General features: G+C 36.7%; 1 protein-coding gene across 2 annotated transcripts in view; it reads right to left on the bottom strand.

The window, feature by feature from the left end:
- LOC150109235 (uncharacterized) overlaps nt 1-24,631 on the bottom strand; it is a 415,237-nt gene that overhangs the window by 8,953 nt on the left and 381,653 nt on the right. For both annotated transcript variants that reach the window (XM_090406508.1, XM_090406517.1), the window contains 2 exons: nt 23,397-23,526; nt 13,344-13,600 (listed from right to left, as the gene is read on the bottom strand). In XM_090406508.1, coding sequence (XP_090262634.1) covers nt 13,344-13,600; nt 23,397-23,526 — 387 coding nt within the window. The remainder of the gene's footprint in view (nt 1-13,343; nt 13,601-23,396; nt 23,527-24,631) is intronic.

Genomic DNA, 24,631 nt, shown 5'->3' with positions numbered 1-24,631 from the left:
GGCAGTTTTTCAGCAATGCGTCTCATGTTCAAAGCGGCCAAAAAATGCGTTGAACAGTCCATCATATGACAGTCCTACAATCTCACAAACATCATGAATAGTTTGCCTATGATCTGCAAGGATAGCCATGTGCACTTTTGGGATGTTTTCCAGTGCTGTGCTTGTTGACAACTATCCAGAACGCTCATCACTGTCAACAGATATGTTCATTCATCCTTGAAGTTTTACTTTGACTCATAGCATTATCACCAAATGCTTGCTTAAGTATTCAATTGGTTTCTGCAGCAGTTTTTTGAGGTTGAAGCAAAGTTTGTTGCAGATTCTTTGCTCCTTAAAATCTGCCATTTCATTTGGAGAAGAAAATCTCCACTAAAACACGATGCTACAAAAACGTACATAACTCAGGAATGTAGTCTCTCATCTTGCTATAACCAGTTTATGTTTTTCATATTCTTTAAACTTTTGGGTAACACCTTGTACTGTTTCTTTCTTGTAATTATTATTACCCAAGACCCCATGGAGTCAAAGACTCAGCCTGTGTCATGTATGCTATCAGTTAAAAGTGGTGGCATCTTCGATGTCACAATTTCAGATGGTCCTTCCCATCTCATCCACTGTACAGAATGGAAAGAGCTCGAAGATTTCTTTAATAGTAATTCCTGATTTTAGTGGTAGAAATAGTGGTGCAATGGAAATGAGTGGTTACAGGCAAAGAAATATGAGTAGCCAGGTGTTAAAGCTTAAGTCATCATCATCATTGGCTCGACAGCCATACGTGGGCCCTGGCCTTCTTCAGAAACTGCTGCCAGCCTTCCTTATTCAATGCCAAACTCCTCCAATTTTTGACTCCTAAAACCTTAATATCTTCTATCACTCCATCTTAATTTAGGTCTTCCAATTTTTCTTTTTCCTTCTGGCTTAGCAGTTAAAGCTTAAGTGCTGGGGAAAAACTCATGATAAAAGTTTAATAAAATGAAACAGCACTAGGAAATGATTAAAAGAAGTATTTAATGATTCCAATATTTCATCTCAGTTATAGAGACATCATTAGCAAGTACAAATTTGTGTTACAAGTCTCATTTTGTACTCCCTGATGATGTCTCTGTACTGGAAGCATTAAATACTTTTATTTCCTAGTGCTGTTTCATTCCATTAAACTTTTATCATGAAATATGAGTAGCAAAACAGTTTTTTGTAAACCAATAGGTGGCAGTATGGATTCTTTGCCAGCAGCAACGTTGAAAATTATAACATACTGTATCCATATGTTGTCTCATTATTAAATAAAGGTGCTGATATGCTGTACCATTGTGTACTGCTCACCCCCCCACCCCCAAAAAAATAAAAGCACTGAGTAGCATTATCAAAAGTGAGGAGGGAGAATGTGAAGTGGCAATGGATTTAACATTAGGTAATGTGTAGAAATTTAGGGATACTCATAGGCAGCGTTCATTATGTTGGTGAAGAGAGATATTAGACAGGAACATAGTCACTTGAAAGGCACTTAGTGTCCTAATTTCTAATTATAATCATATCAGTCTGATATATGGTAAACAAGAATCATCATCAATTTCCTGATAAATTGATGTCAAAATAGCCTGCACATCATTCAAGGGATGTTCAGGCTATTTTGACAGCACTCTTTCCTCCATTTCTAAACTTCTTCAACAACCTCCAGAATATTTTGCCACCTTCTTGATATTTATTTTCTATGTTCTTGCCAAAGTCCTCCCATGACTTTTGTTTAGCCAGTTTTACAGTCTTTAGCTTTCTTACATTTGTCTCTGTATTCTCGAAGAGCACAAGCTGACTTATTTGCCAGGAACTTTTGATATGCTTTCTTCTTTTCCTTCACTGCCTCTTTAACTTCCTCTGTCCACCATGGAATTCTGATTTTTCTATCCTTGCACACAACCTCACCACATGCCTCTCTGGCAGAATCAATCAGGGTTTTCTTCAAAGCTTGCCACTGATCCAAGGTTTGGTTCCTGTTCTCAAACTCTTTCATTTTTTCTTCAATAATCTTTATGTATTTTAATCTACAGTTCACATCTGAGAGCTGCTCAACTTTTATTTGCTTTAAAATTTTCTTACATGTTATTCTTTTCAATATGAAATTCAATTTTATCCTGCTCAAGACTAACTAGTGATCACTTCCAATTTCAAATCCTCTGTACACTCTGGTGTCCTGCACCAGGGAGAAAACATCACTATCAACTATAACATAGTCAGTGAGACTTCTTATTCCTTGCTTCTTCTCTCCATGTGAATTTGTGCACATTTTTATGTTGGAACATGGTGTTAGTAATAACCAGTCCATGTCTTGAGCAGAAATCCAACAGATATTTGCCATTATTATTAGCTTTGCTCTTTTCTCCAAATTTTCCCAAAATATTTTTGTATGTCTGACAATCATTTCCTGTTCTGCTATTTAGATCCCCAACAAGGACCAACTTTTCCTTTTTCATTGTGTCAGTTGCTTTTTCTAAAGCATCAAAATATTCCTCCACTTCTATCTTAGTAGAACCTTCTGTGGGACCATAGGCACAAATAAGTCTCATTGTCTAAGTCCCCATTCTGATATTAGCCCACATCACTCTACTTGAGACTGCCTGCCATTCAAGAATATTAGCCTCGTATTTTGTGTTGAATATAACATTTCCTGAATATAACATTTTGTATTTATTGCTGAGAAAGATCTCACCAGTTTTTGTCTTTTTATTTTTTCTTTTAGGGTTACACGGTGATCAGCACTCATATTTGTAGATTTAGGGACTCAAAAACACACGTGTTGAACAGATTATTTTATTAATTACAAATAAAATAAAACTTGACGTTTCGACCTCTATATCGAGGTCATCATCGGAAGAATACAACTGTATACAGAACCAAGCTACATGCTCATGCTTTCTATACCAGTAAACTAAATCTACGTAGTTAATAAATCTTTTTTCTAGCCTGACCTCTAGTGATAGAAAAGAAAAACAAAAATAAAGAAATAAAATAAAAAAAAAATATATAAAAAAAAATTATATATATATATATATATATATATATATTATAAATAGATAAATGCAACTACAATAAACGGTTAGAGTCCTCATGTATTAATATTCTGAGTTTTTGTCTTTTTAGTTTCAGTCACTCCTATTATGTTGATCTGGTTCTTATCTAATTCTTCAGCTAGCTCCATTTCTTTGCCATTCAGGCTTCTTATGATGATAGTACCAATCTTAACTCTGGTGATGGTGAGTTGAAGTGTGCTTTCAGATTTGTTCCAGTAGCTGACTTTTCGCTGTTCGCCCTGGTTACCTGGCAAAAACAACGGGGGCCTTGTTTAACTGGGCGATGCCCCAGCCGGCATGAAATTTTGTCATGTTGTACCATCATTTTGTATATTGGTTTAAGCCAATAAAAATACAATTTGGTCGGCTAAATCCCAAATTGCCAGCCCATCCTTTTTCGTTCAGTATCCAGGTAGATACCCAACAGGGTGCACCACGAGAAGGTGAGGATTGGACATTAGGTCAGAAGCCCTGGTTGGTTCTCCACATTCCTTTAAAGGCTATGTGGGGGTCTCCTCTTAGTTATACAGCTTTGATCCTTAAGCATACTATTATTTCTTAATTATTTGTCATAAAGTAAAAATATCCTCACAATCTCCATTTGACCTGATTTCAGCTTGTTCTTCACCAAGTTTTTCTTCCACAATTTTTCTCAGCCTTTTTTCAAGTATGCTTGCATAAATCTTACCTGGAACACTTAATAAAGAAATTCCTCTGTAATTCTCACAATCGGCATCATTCTCTTTTTTTCATAGATGGTACTATGAGAACTCTAGTCCAATGATCTGGAATTCGGCCTTCTCAACTGGCTCTCTGAAGTATCCAGTGTAGTCTGCAAAACTTTTATACATCCATATTTGAGCATTTCTGGTTGAATATTATGTATTCCAGCTGCCTTTACACATTTCAAGTGTTCGATGGTAAATTGTAACACATTTCAAAGTGTTACAATTTTCGATTCCTTTTACAGTATTTTTCCTTCATTTCTTAGCTTTTTCAATAGCCTCCAGAGCATTTTGCACCTTCCTGTTATTTACTTTCTATATTTTTACCAAAGTCCCCCCATGACTTGCTTAGCTACTTTATCATATAACTTGGCTCTCATCTGTATTCTTTTAGAGCATCTTCCAACTTATTTGCAATTAAATTTCAGTATGCTTTCTTCTTGTTCATGACTGCTTCTTTAACATCTCATGTCCATCATGATGTTCTTATTTTTTAAAACCTTGCTGACAACTTCCCTAGCTGAATCAATCAATCTGTTCTTCAGAGTTTGTCACTGAGACTCCAAGATTTTGTTCTTGTTTTCAAACTGTTTCATTTTTTCTTCAATAATATTTGTATAGTTGAGTCTACAGTTTACTTGTAAAAGCTGCTCAAATTTAATTCTTTTTAAAACATTTTTTATATACTGTTTTTTTTTCAATGTGCTATTCAGTTTTATCCTACTTTGCAATGAATGATGGTCACTTCCAGTTTCAAATTCTCTGTACACTCTTGTGTCCTGAATTAGCATGAAGATATCATTATCAAAAATGACATAGTCAATGAGGATTTTCTTATTTCTTGCATCTTCTCTCCACGTGAACTTGTGCACATCTTTATATTGGAACATGGTGTTAGTAACGACTAGCCTGTATCTGAAGCAGAAATCCAGCAGATACTTACTTTTGTTATTAGCTTTGTCCTTTTCTTCAAATTTTCCAAAACATTCCTCTATGCCTGGTAGGATTAATTTCCTACTCTGCTGCTTACATCTCCAAGAAGACCACTTTTTCCATTTTCTTTATGTCAGCTGTCTGCTCTAATGACTCAAAAAATTCCTCTTCTTTAGGTAATCCTTCTGTGGGATCATTGGGCTCAAATAACTTGCATTGTTTTTGCCATCTTGAAGTTTGCCTACATAACTCTACTTAAAGTTGCCCTCCAATCAAGAAGTTTATTTATTTTCATGTTTGGTGTTGAATGCTCTTGCTACTTCTTCCTTTCCTTGATCATTATTGCTTGAATATAACATCCTATACTTATTATTTAGGTACAAACTCGCCTATATTTTTGTCTTCTTTGTTTCAGTGATGCCAATTATGTCCATGTGGTATTTTTGCAGTCCTTCTGCAAGCTCAATTTCTTTTCATTTCTTGTCCATTAATACTCCTTATATTGATGGTTGCTATCTTCATTTCTTCTGATGTTGGGTTTGTTGTTGTTGTTCTTCTTCTTCTAGAAGGCGAGCTTTAGTCTCTTCCAGTAGGCTGACTTTTCACTTCTCACCCTGGTTCCCTGAAAAAAAACAGCCTGAGTCTTGTTTAACTTGGAGACATCACAGACTTAACTCCTCTGGACTTCTTGTGAAGACTGATAGAGGACAACAACTTGTTTTTTGCCAACTTTTATGCCAGCAAACGCTGAAATCTCATCATATTATTTGCTTTAAGCCAATAGAGAGGTACAATTTGGTCAGCTAAGTCTCAAATTGCCAGCCTATTCTCATCCTCATTTGATCAGTACCCAGTGGATACCTACTAATGGGTGCACTACATGAAAGTGAGTAAACAAGAATAGAAGTGAAAATTATGGGAATGAGAGGAGAGGAAAGGAAATGAAAAAATCAGAAAAAGAGAAAAGATTGAGAGTACAGGAGAGGGATAGGAATGACATGATGGGAGAATGTGATCTTGAAACACAGATCTGGAATATGTGGATGATTGGAGTACATTTAAAGATATAAGGGTAGATAGCAACATCTGGAAAAATTGTTGTTCTCAGAAAGATAAGAGAGAAAACAAGGATGAGAGCATCAGAGTAGAGAGAGAGTGATGAATGGATCTGGGAGGAGGATGTCATTTATTGAGATTCAGTGATTTGTGGTGTGCAAGACAGAATGTTGGACAGATGCTAACCTAAAGAACAATACAGAGTGTGACTATGTATTTGGATGAGGTGGTTGTCAGCAGTGTGAGGACTTCTGTAAGAAAAGCGTGTGGAAAAAGGTGTGGAACTACAGGGGGGGGGTGATTATGAAGAGCTCAGGAGACAGCTTGCGGGTGTAGCATGGAATGAGGAGTTAGCTAGAAAAGAGATCAATGCAGCTCGGGGGATTTTAAAAAACTATCTAGTAGATGCAATGTCTAAATGTATTCCAAGGGTGAGAAGGTTAAATAAGGTAGGTATAAAATGGATGAATAAAGAGATTAAGCATGTGATGCAGAGAAAAAGGGCATTATGGAGGCAGTATAAGAGAAGTGGAAATAACCAATTCCATGAGGACTACAAAGACCAGGCAAGGTGGGTGACTTGGTTGGTGAGGGTAGTTAAAGTGAGGTATGAATAGCAGTTAGCTAATGAAGCCTGAAAGAATCCTACGGAGTTCTTTCAATATGTAGCCAGCAAAAGAAAGAACGATTATGGAAGGATGACTGATTGGAGAAAATGGTATAAAGACAGCTGTTGCAGAAGGTGTGCTGGAGATACTTAATGAGCAGTTCATAAAGGTCTTTCAATCTTGTGAATGTGACTTCATGGAGAGATTGAGAGCGGTTGATGATGAGGAAGAGAGACTGAGTGTAGGTGAGCAAGAGGATGGGGAGTTGAGCAAACTAGATGTAAATAAGGCTGTGGGACTTGATAATATATCACCAAGGAGTTGATGCCGGCCTTGACATATTTTTTTAATACAAGTCTTGCACTTGGTCAAGTTCCTAAGGAGTGGAAGGAAGGCAAGGTTGTGCCACTTCATAAAGGAGGTGATAGAACTCAAGCATCAAACTATAGGCCTATCTGTGTGTCAGGTGTTGTAGTTAAGTTGCTGGAGAAGCTTGTGAGAACTAGGATCCAGAAGTGGGTTGACAACAATGGTATTATCTTTGATGGACAGCATGGATTTGCTAAAGGGAGGTCATGTTTTAATAATCTACTTACTTATTACAGGGTTAGAAACTAATGAATAGCTTCTAACCAATAATGTGACTGCTTCCTTGAACAGAGGAGAAGAATACACAGTAATATACTTCGATTTTGCAAAGTGTTTTGATAAATTATCACATGATAAGTTGAGAGTTAAAACTAGTGCAGAAGGGGTTGGATATTAGATTGGTGCATTGGATTGAAGACTGGCAATCTGATAGGTATCAACAAGTTGTGTATGGGGGGGAGCAATATCTAGGAAAAGGAAAGTTACTAGTAGTGGGCCTCAGGGGTCTGTTTTAGGGCTATTGCTGTTTAACTTGTATATATTAATGATATTGGTGAAGATTTGGATGGAGATATTCAGTTGTTTGCAGATGATGCAAAGTTGGGATGAACCATGAAGAGTAGAGAATATGTTGTGGCCTTACAAGAAGGCTTGAATAAATTGAGTGATTGGGCACGGGAATGAGGATGCGAGTTCAATGTTGCAAAATGTAACGTTTTAAAATTTGGAAAACAAAGATGGGATGCAGAATTTATGCTTGGTGAGGATATGTTGTCGGAGGTGGAGGAAATAAGAGATCTGAAATTTAGGGACACATAGGCAAAATTGCGAAGACAACATAAAGACTTCTGGGAATGATGCGGAGGACACTGACTTGTAGAAGTAGGGAGATTCTTGTTCCATTGTATAATGCTTTATTTAGGCCAAATATGGACTATTGTCCCCAGATTTCGTCACCTGGTTTTCAGAAGGACGAAGAGATGTTGAAAAGGGTCCAGAAGCGACTGACTAAGGTAGTTTCTGACCTCTGGAATGTTGAGTATGAAGAAAGATTGAGAAGATGCAACTTGCAGAGTCTGGTGGACAGGAGGAAGAGGGGGAGATATGATAGAGACCTACAAGTTTTTAAGGGGTTGTTATAGGATCAATGCTGGAGAGGTTCTACAGAAAATAGTGGGAGATCAGGGGAGAACCTGAGGTCATCCCCTGGAAACTGTATAAAGAGGGTGTGAGTAGGGGAGTGAGAAGTAGGTTTTTTGCGTGCATAGTTGTGAGTGATTGGAATTTGCTTGCTTGAATGTGTGGTGTCTGCAGAGAATTTGAATGTGTTTAAAGCATGGTATGATGAGCTGTGCATATGATAAAAGGACCTCCCAGCTGAGTCTTTGACTCCATGGGGTCATGGGTAGTGGTAATAATAATAATCTGAGCAGAACATAGTGCATTGTGTTGCACAGATACAATATTGCAGAGAAGGGTAGCAATAATGAATGACATAATGGGAGAATGTGTTGTTGAAACACAGATCTGGTATATTTGGATGATTACAGTGCATTTGAAGATATAAGGGAGGATAGCAACATCTGGAAAAAGTGTTGTTCTCAGGGCAAGGAAATTGCTAGAGTAGCAAAGATCCTATGCAGTTAGATTCCATTATACAATGGATTGGGAGAATGTATGACATATTTGCAGAACCGAATGGAGTCTGGAGGGATAATAATAGGTATAGGCATACTGATGCACTGATATTTTTTTATACAAATGCCAGGAGTATTAGAAATAAAGAGAATGGGCTGGTAGCCAAGACAGCCTCAGCCTGTCCAACAATTATCGGAATCAGTAAAATGTGGTTGGCAGATGATGTACTGACAGGAATAGAATGGTCTAGAAGTTTCAGCAGGATAGGAAAGGTAATTGTTAGGTGTGGTAGAGTGTTATTTATGATGGGTTGTGTCCTCTCAGTAGAGAATTTGGAAGGAAATGTTACTGATGATTTTTAAAGTGTATGGTGGGCATGACAGGATATTTAAGGGGATGTTGCTATAGGCTAGGGAACACAGAGGATAAGGAGCAGGAAATGTTTAGGTGGAGAGGTTTGACAAGTTTCATTTATCTGCTGTCTCTGTTGTTCTCCCATTTCTGAAAATCATTCTGACTTCTTTGACTTCCTACCTTCAAAGCTTGATTTCATTCAGTCCATATTTCCAAACAGTTAAGTCATCTTTCTTGCTGATTTCAATGTCCATAATTATAATTGGCTCCAAACATAAGAGATTCTTAATGAGTAGAAGTGGGGGGGGGGGGGGGTAGCAAGATAATTCCATTATGTGAGGTTGGCAGTAAGACTGGTTAGGAATTGCATCCAAAGCTAGATAGATAGCACTAGGATTCCCTATAAAGGACAATATGGTTTTGTTAAAGTTAGGTTTTGCTTTATCAATTTGCTTATATTCTATAATAGAATGACAGTAGTTACATAAGGAGAATGGATATACAATACTTCTAAATTTTGGCAAGCCATTTATGACTCCATATAGTGGCTGTTATACAAACTCAAAGTGATGGGTTTGCAAAATAAACCTGTGATGTGAATTGAAAAGTGGCTGATTAGCATGTATCAGAAAGTAATGCATGATGGAAGTTAGAGAGAATGATTAGGAATGTAGCTGATCAGGATCCATGCAGACTAGTTATATGGACAAGTGATAATGAATGGAATGGATGCCAGTTTAATATTGCCAAGTGTAAGGTTATGCATTAACAGAGAATTGCAAGGAGACTATTATATTAATGGGAATTTTTTGGAAGTAATCAATGAAGCTAGAGATTCAGGAATCGTTGTGGATGGTGAGTTAAAGTTTAGGGACCTCCTTGCTAATGTGGTAAGACACTGCACCAGATAAGAGAACACTGACTTGTAGGAATAAGGAAATTATTTCACACTTTGCAAAATTTTGATGAGACTGCATCTGAACTACTATGCACAGATATAGTTGCTGGGGTCCAAGGAGATAGAGAGACAGCTAAAAACATCCAATGCTGAATGACCAAGATGATAACTGGCCTATGGAATTGTGCATATGAAGACAGATTGAAGGAATGTAGTTTGAGAAATATACAGAGGAGAGGACAGGAGATATGATATAAACATACAAGTTTCTGTCATATAAGGGGATCTCACACTATAGATCTGAGTGAGATTTTGCAGCTAACAGATGGTGAAGGTCAAAGTTGGCTAGAGATTTGGTTATGAAGCATGTGAAGCCCCAGGTTCTTCACTTGACATGCAGTGAGTACACAGAGGGGGAACACAATTGCATGTGCGACTATTAGATGTTAAGTGTGTCTTTGGTAAATGTGTTCAAGGAAAGATATGATACTTGATTAGAAACACATATTCACATAATAAAGAATAATATTTCTATTATTGCAAATATTTCGATATTAAATCAACAGGCCATTATCAGTGCATCAACATTAATGTAAGATGAAGCTAGAACAATGAAATGTTTTATAAAGAGTGAGCCATGTAAGAGAGTTGCACTATATGGGTGGTTACAAAATAAACTGAGATTACAAGTAAAATTAAAATAAATGAACTTTGCAATACAATAAACTAACAAATCTCTCATCTCATCTTCTTTATATCCTCTTTTACCTTGCGGTGTCGAGGGTTTATTAATCATTGGACCTCAAACCATTCACAGGATAAGGTGGTCAGCTCTACACCCAGGTATATCCTATGTCCTATAGTATTGAGTTCTCAAGGCCGGTTTGCCTGCTTTGTGGGGAAAAAACCCTACTGTCCATGCCCAAGACCGACTAACCTGGCTATGGCTGAGGATTATCCTTCAGCTCCTCATGTCACCGATGGAAATCGAACCTAGGACACTTCTTCTCTAGGCTATATGGTTGCAAAGCGCACAGCCACTAGGCTAACTGCGCGGACATAATATGTCCACGCAGTTAGCGCAGACATATTATGTCTGCGTGGTTAGCCTAGTGGCTAACAGTTGCCCCAACTCGCTAATCTATCATCTAATCCCATCTGCTCTAGTTTGGTTACCAACTTGTGATGGTGTTATATTAAAAGCCTTTACAAAATATAAGTATACCACTATACATACACTCCCTTGTCCAATACATTCATTACCTTGTTATACATAAGCAAGTTGGTAAAACACAACCTGCCTTTACCAAACTCATGCTGACTAGACAAAAAATACTGCTATTATCAGCCTGCTCTTGTATTTTCAATCTTACTAACCTCTCCAATACTTTTGCTATAACTCCATATATGCAGATTGGTCTATAATTTGCAGCCATAGCCTTATCACCACCTTTGTGAAGTGGAACAATTTTACCTCCTTTCCACTCCTTTGGGAGTTGTGCTGTTGCAAGACTCTTGTTAAACAGGTAGATCAAGGCTGATGCTAACTCCCTGGAACATTCCCTTAAGACATATGATGATATGTCATCAACTGTAATATTGGAAAGGATTCATAATAGAAGTTTAGAAAGAAGAGGTGGAGTTATTCTGGGAAAAGATTAGAGTTAGTGTTGAATAAGGAATAGAAAATGAAGAAAAACGATGAAGGGGAAAGAAGAGATGGAGAGAACTGAAGAATCAATGATGTATCTTTGAATATGTTCAAAAAGGAAGAAAATATCGGAAACATCATGTAATAGCATAAGCAGCAGTGGCGGCTTGTACATAAGCACTGCGACACTGCAGCATCCCCAAGGAAAAAACAAAAAAATTAAATTTTGTTTGTATTTATAAATAATAACAATGCTTACAACATTATATAAATGCAATACAACATGTTAAAGGTTACAGCTTATATTTCAACATTGATTGAATAGTTAATAATTGGAATTGTTCAATTAACGCTTTAGATTATGAAACAAATGCACTGCGATCTAATGCAGTGTCAGAATTATCACATTCAGTCAGTTCCGGCTAGACTCACTGATATTCGTTTGCACTTCACTGCACATAACAACTGAATCTGACACTGCTCAACGAACAGTGTCAATACAGATAAATTGTATGATTGTGTGCATTATTTCTGTGAGATATGAAACTTATTATTATTAATGTGTGTTCATGGTGAGGATGAAATATTTTTTGTAAATCTTGCTTTATTCTGTTAAAATAACATATAATTATTTATTTATTATAAATACAAGGCTGAATTATGATGAGTGTCACTGTTGAAAATATGAAAAGAATTATATTTTCTCAATTATCGTCACACGAAACAAATGCACTGCAATCTAACGCAGTGTCTCAATGTTGAAACTGATACTGCTTGTTGAGCAGTGTTGCTACAGATATATGAGTATTGTATGCTTGCATGCATTATTTCTGTGTATGAAATTTTATTGGTGTGTGTTTGTAGTAAGGGTGAAATATTTTTAATAAAGCAATTTTTGTAATATGTAAATTTACTTATTAATAAATTGGTTACTGATTAGGAAAAAATGAATTATTTTTTTCTTATTTTGTATATGCAGCACCCCCACTTAAAATTTTCACCGGCACTACTGATAAGCAGCCAAAATTATTTCAAACAGTGTTAATCAGATGATGATATTTTGAAATTGTTTGCTGACTTTTTTTTTATTGCAATCAAGACACTAAATTGAAGGCACACAAGGGGAGGAAAAAAGGAATCATGTGTTTAAAAATATTTATATATATATCCATGTCAGTATATATTGTACATAAATATGGATATCTATATATATAGATATCATATATCACATATTAAGGAAGTGTACTTTTGGAAGTTTAGATCAAGAGATCAACTGGGCCAAACTTTTTTTAACAGTGTAAGTATAATTTACATTCCTTAATTTACAATAAATTTACATTCCTTTAATATATTTTGGGACTATGAGGTCATGCTGCTGAAGTGCAAGCTTTTGATTAACAAAAAGAGACATAAGTAAAATACAAGTAATGAAAGTGAAAGTTTTAAGGATAATAACAGCAAAAACAAGAAAAGACAGTATGAGAAATGTGGACATTAAGAATGTTTCGGGACTTTTTGAAGAAATACCTGTGAACTCTTGCTTGAAATGGTTTGGACATATAAGATGAATTTGGAAAGAATACCAAAAAGAATATATGAAATGAAAATTGAGAACAAGAGGTAGACTATAGAAAAGGTGGAGAGACCAGATAAAAGAAGATTTAGAAAAAGAAACCTAAGCTGGAACAGTGTTCATAAAGTATTCAAGAATTTCAAAGGATGGAAAGAAATGGAGAGCTTCGATCCTCTTGAACTGATAGTTTCTGTTGGAACAGCTGTTGATTAAGAAGAAACTTTAAACACATTATAGCTCATCATATTTGAACTGCAGACTTGTGACCTGATTTTTTGAGACGACTGGGCTATTTTAATGGAGATCCAGAAGAGAGTGACTAAGGTGGTATCAGGTCTCTGGAATATTAGGCATCTATTTGCATTCTGAGGAAACATGTTGCTGTATAATATTGCTTGCCCTATATCAGATCACTTATAAACTGAGTGAAATATTTTTTATCAGTGGGATATTATTTTCATACATTATCTTACCTACTCCATTTCCTCTTAAGATGTCAAAGTAACCTCTTTCATTTCCTTCTAGAATATTATAGCTGCTATCAAAATGTACTCTTCTTGTTCTCATGATGGCTCTCATTGTAGTAAGAATCAGTGGAGACGATAACTGCCGAATTGTTGGCAAGGCAATATACTGATATGCAATTGTCTGTGTGTTATTTAAAATGCAAGGAATATCGTCAGACTGGCATTGCTTCTTACACAAAACAGTTGGTGCTTTATTCGTAGGACTAAATGAAACAAAACAAAGTTCAATAATACCATTAATATATATTTTTGCAGTATTATGATTATGAATTCTACTATACTACTGTATTCATTAATTTATGTAAAATTAAGCAAATCTGTCACTAGGTGGTATCGGTTGATCAAAAAAGATCATTTATTACTTTTACAGCATACCTCATCAGAATGAAAGAAAAGTAAGAAGAGTCAGATAGTGTATTAAATATTGTTTGATATAAATAACAAAATTAAAAAAAGTTTTATTTTTCAGATATCAAAATTGGCCTCTCAGCATTAAGATTTCTGAAAACTTAGCTGCTTTGAAAATGCTTATATATTTTACTTAACGATTCCAGTCTCACAAACATATTGCACTGTCTACCACCTGTTGATGAACAGGATCTCTCAGATCATTATGTGTCAATGCCTTTGTAGAGTATCATTTTCCTGAAATATATCAACAAATTCATGAAAATGTTCTTTATGATGAAAGTTCATATAAAAATTCATATATCCACTGTCTTTGAACTTTATACACAAAAAATTCATACTTCATACAATTCTTCATTCAGTTAGTTATAAAAATATATTTTTTTTCAATGTAACATCTAACCACATAAAGTTGTAAACTTTAGTATGTTAGGACCGTGGGTGGGCTGAGGATTTATTATTATTATCTGAGACCTCCAGGGAATGAAGGATACATCAAGGGTGATGTGTGGGTGAGGCCACCCATCACCCACACCAGCTGTCATACCGTCTCTTAAACTCATTCACACTAGATACACTTGCTACTTCAACAGGCAAACTATTCCACTCACCTCACTGCCCTGTGAAAGAAATTTCTAGCTCTTATCATTTTTTTTTATCATGTACAAACTCAATTTCCATAGATGCCCTGGATGAAATATAATGAAAAATTTCATCAAATGATATCCTATAACAACCATTTGGAAGTTTATAGATCTCTATCATATCTCTCCTGTTTGCTAGAGTCTGCAGTCCACAATCTGTCCTCATAATTTACATTCCATTATCCAACATCATCTTTGTTACTCATCTTGCACTCTTTCCACAGTTTCTTTATCCCCTCAGAACTCAGGAGACCAAATCAGTGCACAGCAGTTCAGGTGTGGTCATATCAAGGCCCTGTAAAGAAGCAAAATGACTTCTATATCCTTACATGTCAATGTCTGTTTCAACATTGCAGTTGTCCTCTGGATTTATCCTATTTATCCTCAGCTATCCTATAGATTGTATTTGCAGTTTTTGTTATGTGACCTTTTAACTTCAGTTTACTATCTATCATAACCTCAAAATCCCTATCCTCATCAATTTCTCATAACATAATCCCACCAATATAATATGCTGTTGGAAATCTCATCATGCCAAAGTGCTTAGCTTTACACTTACTGACATCGAATTGACAGCCATTATCATTTGTCCACTATTTCAACTTATTAAAACCATTCTGTAAGTGCTGGATATCAGTAGCATTGCTGATTGCCCTGCCTGTCTTTGTCAACAGAAAACAAATAAACATCTGATGTCGATCCTTCCCATTATCATTAATGTACGGATTAAACAACAACGGTCCAAGGACTGATCCCTAAGATACATTACTGGTCACCTGAAATCTGGCAGATTCATACCCATCATAACACTTTCTGATACCTATCTGTCAACCATCTACTTATCCAAGTCAAGAGTTTATAATCCAATATTCTCCAGTTTATGCAATAACTGTTCATGAGATGTTCTATCAAACCTTAGCAAAGTCCAACATTATCATAGTGCATCCCCTCTGATCTAACTCAGCTGCAACATTGTTTATAAAATATGAGCAAACTGCTAAAACATGATCCCCTTTAGTAAATCCATACACTGCTGTTCCTTGCAGTGTATAGCTTGTCTGGAAACCCATTTCTGTATGAGAGTTCTTACCAACTTACTGAAATCTTCACCACCATTCCAAAGATACTGGCAGATTGGTAGTTAAGCACATCAGTTTTTGCACTACCCTTATTCAAACAATGGGCATTTCCTTTGCCAAGATCTATCAACCAGAAGCATGTGGCATGGTACACTGTACTACTGTTATTACTACTACATTGGATGAAGAGCTAGAGATGCATAAGAATGAAGTTCAAGAGCTGTTGCATAACCTGGATAAGAATTTGTAAATAGGAGCAGATGGAATATTGGCATGTATGCTAAAGGAATGTTCAGCAGAATTAACAAGGCACTTGACATGTTTGTATAACTTGGGTGATACTTTCTAATGCATGAGACCACTTCTGATGATGTGATCAAATCTAGCACTCTTTGACCTCAAGTTGCTTCTTTTACATGCTGCTTCAGGAAGTTGTCTAGCAACAGCAAAATAAATTCTCTTTTATTCTTATCATTAGATTTCTCTTCTACCCAATCAGCTCCCACTGAAGAGACCTCAATAAAGGTCAAAACTAGTCTGGGTAGTGGCCTTTCCCTTAATGCATAACATTAGACATATCCACAAGGAGATGTGTTTTGCATTATGGGAGATACTGAGATAGGAGTGATGTTAGCTTGCTCCACCTTTGCAACGAGTTGCCCGGTGTTGTACCGCCTTACCCCAGTCCTGAAGATACTTTCAGGCACAAACTTTGTTTGCTCACACTTGGATAAAGGATTAAACTAAATTTATTATAGTCTAACCAAGTGAAAAATAAACTTTCAATATCCAATCAGTGTTTGGATAATTTAAGTAACTTGTAATGATTACTCATTTAGTACCCATCAGAGTAATTTGGTGATGCATTTCATCATCTCCTAGCTCCATTTCATCATATATGTCATCCTGTTAGCCTTTACTTCACTCCAGAGTGCCCCAAACTCACTGCTATATGGAACATTATCATTATGCTTTCATGCATTTCTGTCCTAATTGGACTGAAATCATTAGGTATCATTAATAATAACCCCCTCTCCTGTCTGTTCTGTTCTTTTTAAAAATACTATGCCTATTACACATAATCCCATTTACGACATCTGACTGATTACTTTTAATTTTTTATTAATTATATATAGATATTAGCTATTTATATAACATATATATTTCTAAGTGGCTATGGTGTCATACCTGCATTTGTTTCACTCCTACCTTTCCCATCTTTTTATACATTTGTCCTTAAAAAATTGTTTGTATTTTTACACTGCTTGCTTTTTTATTTTGAGAGCCGTCTATTCATATAGCTTGTGTGTATGTCCATTTAGTGTAACGTGATATATGAAATCTTTTTATTGTATATTATTATTATTATTACATGACACCTCCAAGGACTCATCGTAGGAGGGCACTCCACTCCACCACACACACACACACAACTTCATCAAATCTAAAAGGCAATAAAACCTTTTGTTTGGAACCAAATAACCTGAGCACCCTACACAGCATTCCAAGCCATTCAACAAGAAAGGCCAGGGCCTAATCTCCCTTGAAAACAAAATCACATCTTTTGTGATTATTACTTTTCTTCTGAAGACACTTCAGACCAATCAGTCCTATAAAACAACAGTTGCACATATCCTGAAAGAATTCAGGTCGTTGGATAATCCTGCTGTAGACACCAAACATGGAACTTTTGAAGCCACTTCATACCTTCATTAAGCAGCATAGTGTCTCGAACCAGTCCATAATGAAGTTCATCTCTCACCTAAAGACAATCACTAAAAACTATGGCCATGGCAGGATTCGAACTTACAGCCTGCTGGTTGGAGAGCAGGTTCGTTAACAGCCAACCAGGCCAAGTGCAGTAGAATGTGTAAAGTGAGTCATACTGTATAAGAGAAAGTAATAAATCTGTGAAGATTGCAGAGCAGATATGCTAACTGGTCAACCAACCATGCCAGACTGGTATGCCATTTTATTTTTATTATCAGATTTCTGTGGAGTACAAAAACTCATTGTGAAAGGAGGTCCAATTGTCACACACACAGTTCATCATGCTGTTCCTTAAATTCATTCACTGTCTCCATACTCACCACACTCTCAGGCAATGCTGCATTCCAATCACTCACCACTCTCCAGGAATAGAAACTGTATAAGTCACTTGTTATGTCCCTGTCCTCCCATTCTGAGAAAAATCTCATCCACATTGATTCCCTTACTGGTTTATGTCTCAGTTATCCCCCCTTCCTCTTCCTCCCTTGCAAATTACAGTCCTTCAATCTGTCCTCAGATTAAAGACAATCACAGTGTTGCTGTTAACATTCCAGAGGTCAGCAGCCACCTTACTCAGTCATTTCTGGACCCTTTCTATTATCCCTTCATCCTTCTGAAAACCAGTTGACCGAATATGTGCACAATAATCCACATGTGGCCTGATCAAAGTCTTCTGTAATGGAACCATAACATCCTCACTTCTATATATCAGTGTCCCCTGTGTAACTCCCATAATCCACTGTGCTGTCCTCATATTAGCAATGTCTCCCTAAAATTTCAGGTCCTTGTCTATCATCACCTCATAGTGCCCTCATTTCCTCCACTTCTGAGATCTCCCACCAATTGTATACTGTATTCCATCTATGATTCCTAAATTTTAAACTTTATGCTTTTGCAACACTGAACTGGCAACCCTAATCATTTTCATTCAGCAAGTCTATCAAGTCCTCTTACAAAGCAACATCTGCTCTATTCCTCATAGAGCAGTATTGCTTTGTAACATCTGCTCTATTCCTCATAGTTCTTCCCAACTTTGGATAATCTACAAACATCTGCATATCACTATTCAAACCTTTCTCAATATCAACATACAAATTAAACAGCAACAGTCCCAAAGCAGACACTTGGAACACACCACTAGTGACTCCTTTTCTGGGATATTGCTCACCCATACACAACTTGCTGATGCCTATCAGACAACCAATCTCCAATACAATGCACTAATCTGCTATCCAATCCCATCCTTACCAATTTAATTGCTAGCTTGTTACATGGTAATTTATCAAAGGCAAAATATAAATATACCACTGTGTATGCATCTCCCTTGTCCAATGCATTTGTCAACTAGCAAACATGTTGTCCATAAAAGAGGTTGGTCCAAAACTGAATCTTGGTCTCAATTAACCTCTTTACCACTTCAACCACAATCCAGATACACAGACTGGCCTATAATTTGAAGCCTTTGTCTTCTTACCTATGTTATGAAGGGGAACAGTTTTGCCTTCTTTCCATTTCTTTGGAACTTGATCTAATCTAAGATTCGTATTAAAAATGGTATGTTAATGCTGTTGTTAACTCCCTGGAACAGTACCTCAAAACATGTGGTGATATACACTGAATGGCCACTTTATTAGGAAGATCTCATTTTGCTAAATGGGGAGAAGTGTTCCTTATAAAGTGCCCACTCAGTGTATTATGAAGCCCTACAGCCTCATTCACATAAAGTTTACTCAATTCCTCATATCTCTTGTTCAATCACCATTAGTGCATCCTTTCCCCTTCCCACTGCACTGAAGTTCTTCATGATGTTGCATTCACAAGAATGAAATACCTTTATGAACATGAACTGCTCATTTAATCTCAATTATATCCTCCACAGTGGTTATTATGCTACATCTTTCAGCAGCTAATATCATCCTTCCATAATTATTCTTTCATTTAGTGGCCATGTATCAAAAGAACTCTCTGGAATTTTTTTTTTTAGCTTCATTAGCTAACTACTACTTACTGCATTTTTGCTACTCTTACCAAGTAAGTCACCTTTCTTGCCTGCTCTTTGTATTCTTCATGAAACATTATTGCCACTTATCTTGTGCTGCCTCCATAATGCCTTCTTCTTCTTCCAGATTGCATGCCTCACTCTTTCAATTATCCATTTCATACTTTATTCAACCTCCTGACTTTTTTGAATACATTCAGACATTGTCTTTGGCATTGACAGTTCTTGAGTATGGCTCAAGCAGCTTTGATCTCTTTCCCATCCAATTCCTCATGCCATAATATAGCAGCAAGCTGTCTGCTGAATTTGTTATAATCACCTGCATTATAGTTCCACATATACCCCTTTCTCACAGAAATCATCATATGACTAGCCACCACCTGAGTAATTGCATCATGGTCACTTTCACAAAAGGAGGAATATTCGACACCTGATGTATAATAACATCTGCTGAGATGAACAAATCCAAGTTCCTTGATCCTTGTGCGTCCTTTGTTATGCACCACCTAAGGTAGTTCTCAGAAACTCTAGAAATTATGTCTTTTGTCTCTAGATGCCATCTCTTCATTTCTGTCTATATTACCATAATTAAAATCGTCCTTTTCTTACTTGCCAGACTGAAGGCTAATTTGCTTATACATATCCTCACAGCACTCTACATTAAAAGGTCTATAGCAACACATCCAACTGGATATTTCATCCTGTCTGTCTCTACCTCATAACTATACCAGTTCAATATCACTGCACTGTTTGCCTGTTGCATCTCCACCTTGGTTAGGCATAACTTCTCTGCTACCATGAACAGCACTCCTCTGTTTCTGCCCTGTTTGTCTTCATTAAAAACACTTCTATTCCTGTCAGTATGTCATTCTCATCTGAGCATGTCTCACTCACTCCAACAATTTTCGATGGATCAACTCAATCAATGCAACAATTTCAATGCTTTTATTTCAAACACTTGGCATTCATACATAACATAATAGCTCCTTTTCAGTTCTATAAGTTATAATATCATCACATCTCAGATGTAATTTTAGTTTCTACTTGTTTCCATGCCTATCATGATCTCAGCCATTCTTTCATTTAAATCCACATAAGCTGTGGGAATGGACAACATATCACCACATATTTATAAAGAATGTGTAAAAAAAGTTAGCCCTTGACCTGGTTGTTTAATGAAGGTCTTGTAGTGGGATGGTTTCTAAGGAGTGGAAAGAAGGCAAAATAATACCTCTCCACAAGCATGGTTTGGGAACAGAAGTTGTCAATTATAGACCAGTCTGTACATCTGCAGTTGTGATCAACGTGTTGAAAAAATTGGTTTCAAATAGAATACAGGATTGGGTTGATGAACATAAGATTCTCTATGATGGTCAGCAAGAATTTATGAAAGACAGGTCTTGTTTTAGCAATCTGCTTCAGTTTTATGATAAGGTTATGACTGCATTAGATAAGGGAGATTCATATACAGCAGTGATTTTCTTGGACTTAGCAAAGGCAGTTCATAGATTATCACATGACTGGTGTATAAGCTGAGAAGATGGAATTAGATAGCAGATTGGTTAGATGGATTGAAGACGCTTTCTGAAAGATACCAGCAAGTTATGTATGATGGAGCGGTGTCTAGAAAAGGAAGGTGACCAGTGGAGTCCCTCAGGTTTCTGTTATTGGACCCCTATCGTTTAACGTATTTGTTAATGATATTTCATATGGACTCACTGGGGATCTTCAAATGTTTGCTAATGATGCAAAGTTAGGTAGAATTATCAGGAGTAGTGCTGATGTTAATTCCCTACAGGAAGATTTGAATGGACTTTTATCTTGGACAAATGAGTAGGGTTGCAGTTTTAATATTCATAAATGCAAGGTGTTACACTTTGGGATACAGAGATATAAGGCTACATAATGTATTTGTGGAGCTGCACTTCAGGATGTGGATGATATTTGGGATCTTGGAGTGATGGTAGATAATGCACTGAAGTTCCAAGGGCACATTGCAAGTGTTGCAAAGACTGCACATCGTATTGCTGATATGATAAAAAGTACAATGACATGCAGTTATATGGAGGTGGTGGTGCCTCTATAAGGCATTGGTCAGACCACATATGGACTCTTTTGATCAGATTTGGTCTAGTTTTCAATGGGATGTGGAAGCACTAGGGTGGGTCTAAAAACAAATGGCCAAAGTGATATCAGACCTCTGGAGTGTTGGTTATGAGGAGCATTTGAGGGAATATGGATTACAGAGGTTGGTAGATAGGAGGAAAAGAGGAGTTATGATAGAGACCTTCAAGTTAGTTAAGGAATTCCATCAGATTAATATAGAAGGAATTATAAAAAGAGGGATGTTACGATGGAAGATCAAGAGGTCATCCCTGGAAGTTAGATAAAGATGTGATGTGAAGAAGGGTGTGAAGAGTAAATTTTTTTTGCATGGAGAACTGTTAGTGAGTGGAATGCATTGTGAATGCAGATAGTGTAAATAACTTCAAAGCTCATTATGATAGACATGTTGCTGGTTGAATGGGCCTCCCACAATGAGTCTGTTGACTCCATAGATGTTGCCAAAATAATAATTATAATAAATTTTTTTTGCTAAAACAGCAAAAAGTTTTGAATTACATGATTTTTTTGTCTATTAACTTGATACATGACAGTGCTTTAACTGGCTTATTTTTTAAAGTGTGTACAACATATGAACATGAAGTTTACTATCAACCATTTCTGATGGTAATAATTTTTTAATCTGGTACAGTGAAAAAAAAAATTAATCTATTAAATGTTAAAAGTAACAAACCAACTGGCTGATAAATTCTATGGTAGATTTTATGATTATGGAGAGATTTCAATTAGAGAACATTTTAAAATATTGCAAATACACATACTGGCAACTGAATTAGAAACATTTATACAGATGTACATAAACATCACTTATGCAGCTTACATGCAAAATACTTGAACACATGCATCAATAGTTGATTACAATGTGAGAAACAAAAGATCTTTCATAATTCCATAAAGGACTTATTTTGGGTGCCCATCTTGTTGGAACCATGATTTTGAAAACAGCAGAGCTGACTAGTTTCTCAAAAGCTGGAATATCCTGGGTGTATTATCAGTGGAAAAATAATTAGCGTTGCTTGTCTAAAAGCTGTAACTATGGTCCTAAAACATTCTGTCAGGAATAAGATTGGCATCACCTGAAAAGTTTTTTTTTTGACAAACAGAACTTCCTGTGTGCAGCAATTGACTGAAGCATTTAATGAAGGCTGTTCCTGACCCATATCTCACCGAACTATGCAGAGAAAATTAAAGAGAATGGGTATGGGCATTTGCATGCCTATATGGAAACCACTGATTTCTGCAAAGATCTGGAAAGTTCATCTACAGTAGTGTCAAGAACACCATGACTGGACACTGGAAAAAAAAAAGTCGTGGTCTAATGAGTCATGGTACACCTCATTCTGTACTGATGGCAGACAGAGAGTTTGGTGTGAGCTTCTTGAAGCAATGAACCCAGCTTGCCTTGTAAACACAACTCAAGGTTCTGGAGGTGGTTTCATGGTGTGGAGTATATTCTGCTGGTATGGGATGTGTCCTTTGATATTGCTGGAAGGTGTCTTCCGAAAAATATCTTAACATTATTGCTAATCAAGTCCATCTTGCAATGTTTACTTTTTATCCAGCAGGTGATGGTTGTTTCATGGACAACAATGCTACTGTCCATTGTGCAAGAATTATTCAGCAGTGGTTCAACAAGCATGACAGCAACTTCCACCATCTTCCCTGGCCACTACAAAGCTTGAAACTAAACCATTGAGAATGTATGGGATATGTTAGAAAAACAGATCCATAAGCATTGGTCTTCCATCAAATCTGAGTCAGTTAAAGGACTGTCTGGTCAATGGCTGGTATGTTGCAGATGTAGATGCAATCCAACACCTTGTGAAATCTATGTGAAATTGTATATGTGCTTAATTCTTAATGCTTAATTATTAAATGAAAGTTTCTAATTCACTGGCCAGTATATGTAGTTTGACAGCTGCATATAATGGACTTTAGTGACTTGTGCTGTTTGTTAACTGCTGTTATGACTTACCTGTGACTTCTCCTGTCTTGAACAAAATTCAATGGACATCTCACACTGCTACACTGAAAACTTCCATATGTATTGATGCAAATATTTTCTTGTCCTGGGCATATGCTTTGTTGCTTGCATTCATTGATATCTAAAGGGGGAGAAAAAGCATATATATATATATATATGTTGTTGTGTGTGTTCACAACATGCATTTACTCCTTTCCCATTGATGTCAACTAATTTTTTGTAGAGTGATTTTATTATATTATTATTACCCCAAGACCTCATGGAGTCAAAGACCCATCTGGGAGGTGTCCTTTTATCACACACACACACACATCTCAACATACCGTGTCTTAAACACATTCAAACTCCTTGCAGACACCACACTCTCAGGCAAGGCATTCCAATCATTCACAGCCTGTCTCTCACTCTCTTACTCACACCCTCTTTATACAGTTTCCAGGGATGACCTCTGGTTCTCCTCTGATCTCCCACTATTCTCTGTAGAACTTCTTCACCATTGATCTTATAACAACCCCTTACCAACTTGCAGGTCTCTATCATATCTCCCCCTGTTCCTCCTCTCCACCAGACTCTGCAAATTACATCTTCTCAATCTTTCCTCATACTCAACATTCCAGAGGTCAGAAACTACCTTAGTCGGTCACCTTTGGACATTTTCCAACATCTCTTCATCCTTCTGAAAATCCGGTGACCAAATCTGGGCACAATAGTCCATATTTGGCCTAAATAAAGCCTCATACAATGGAACAAGAATCTCCCTACTTCTACACGTCAGTGTCCTCTGCATCATTCCCAGAGGTCTTTGTGTGGTCTTCACAATTTTGGCTATGTCCCCTAAATTTTAGATCCTTATCCACTATCACCCGCAAGATCTATTTCCTCTACCTCCAACAATATATTCTCACCAAGCATAAATTCTGCATCCCATCTTTGTTTTCCAAATTTTAAAACCTTACATTTTGCAACATTGAACTCGCATCCCCAATCACTCAATTTATTCAAGTTTTCTTGCAAGGCCACAACATCTTCACTACTCTTTATGGTTCGTCCCAACTTTGCATCATCTGCAAACAACTGAATATCTCCATCCAAATCTTCGCCAATATCATTAATATACAAGTTAAACAGTAATGGCCCTAAAACAGACCCCTGAGGCACTCCACTAGTGACTTTCATTTTCCTGGATATCGCACCCCCATACACAATTTGTTGATACCAATCAGATA

Source organism: Typopeltis vanoorti, chromosome 2 (assembly GCF_054136105.1).
Source record: "Typopeltis vanoorti isolate ZY-2024b chromosome 2, IOZ_Tvanoo_1.0, whole genome shotgun sequence".
Taxonomy (NCBI): domain Eukaryota; kingdom Metazoa; phylum Arthropoda; class Arachnida; order Uropygi; family Thelyphonidae; genus Typopeltis; species Typopeltis vanoorti.
This window is presented reverse-complemented; position numbering and strand designations above follow the sequence as displayed.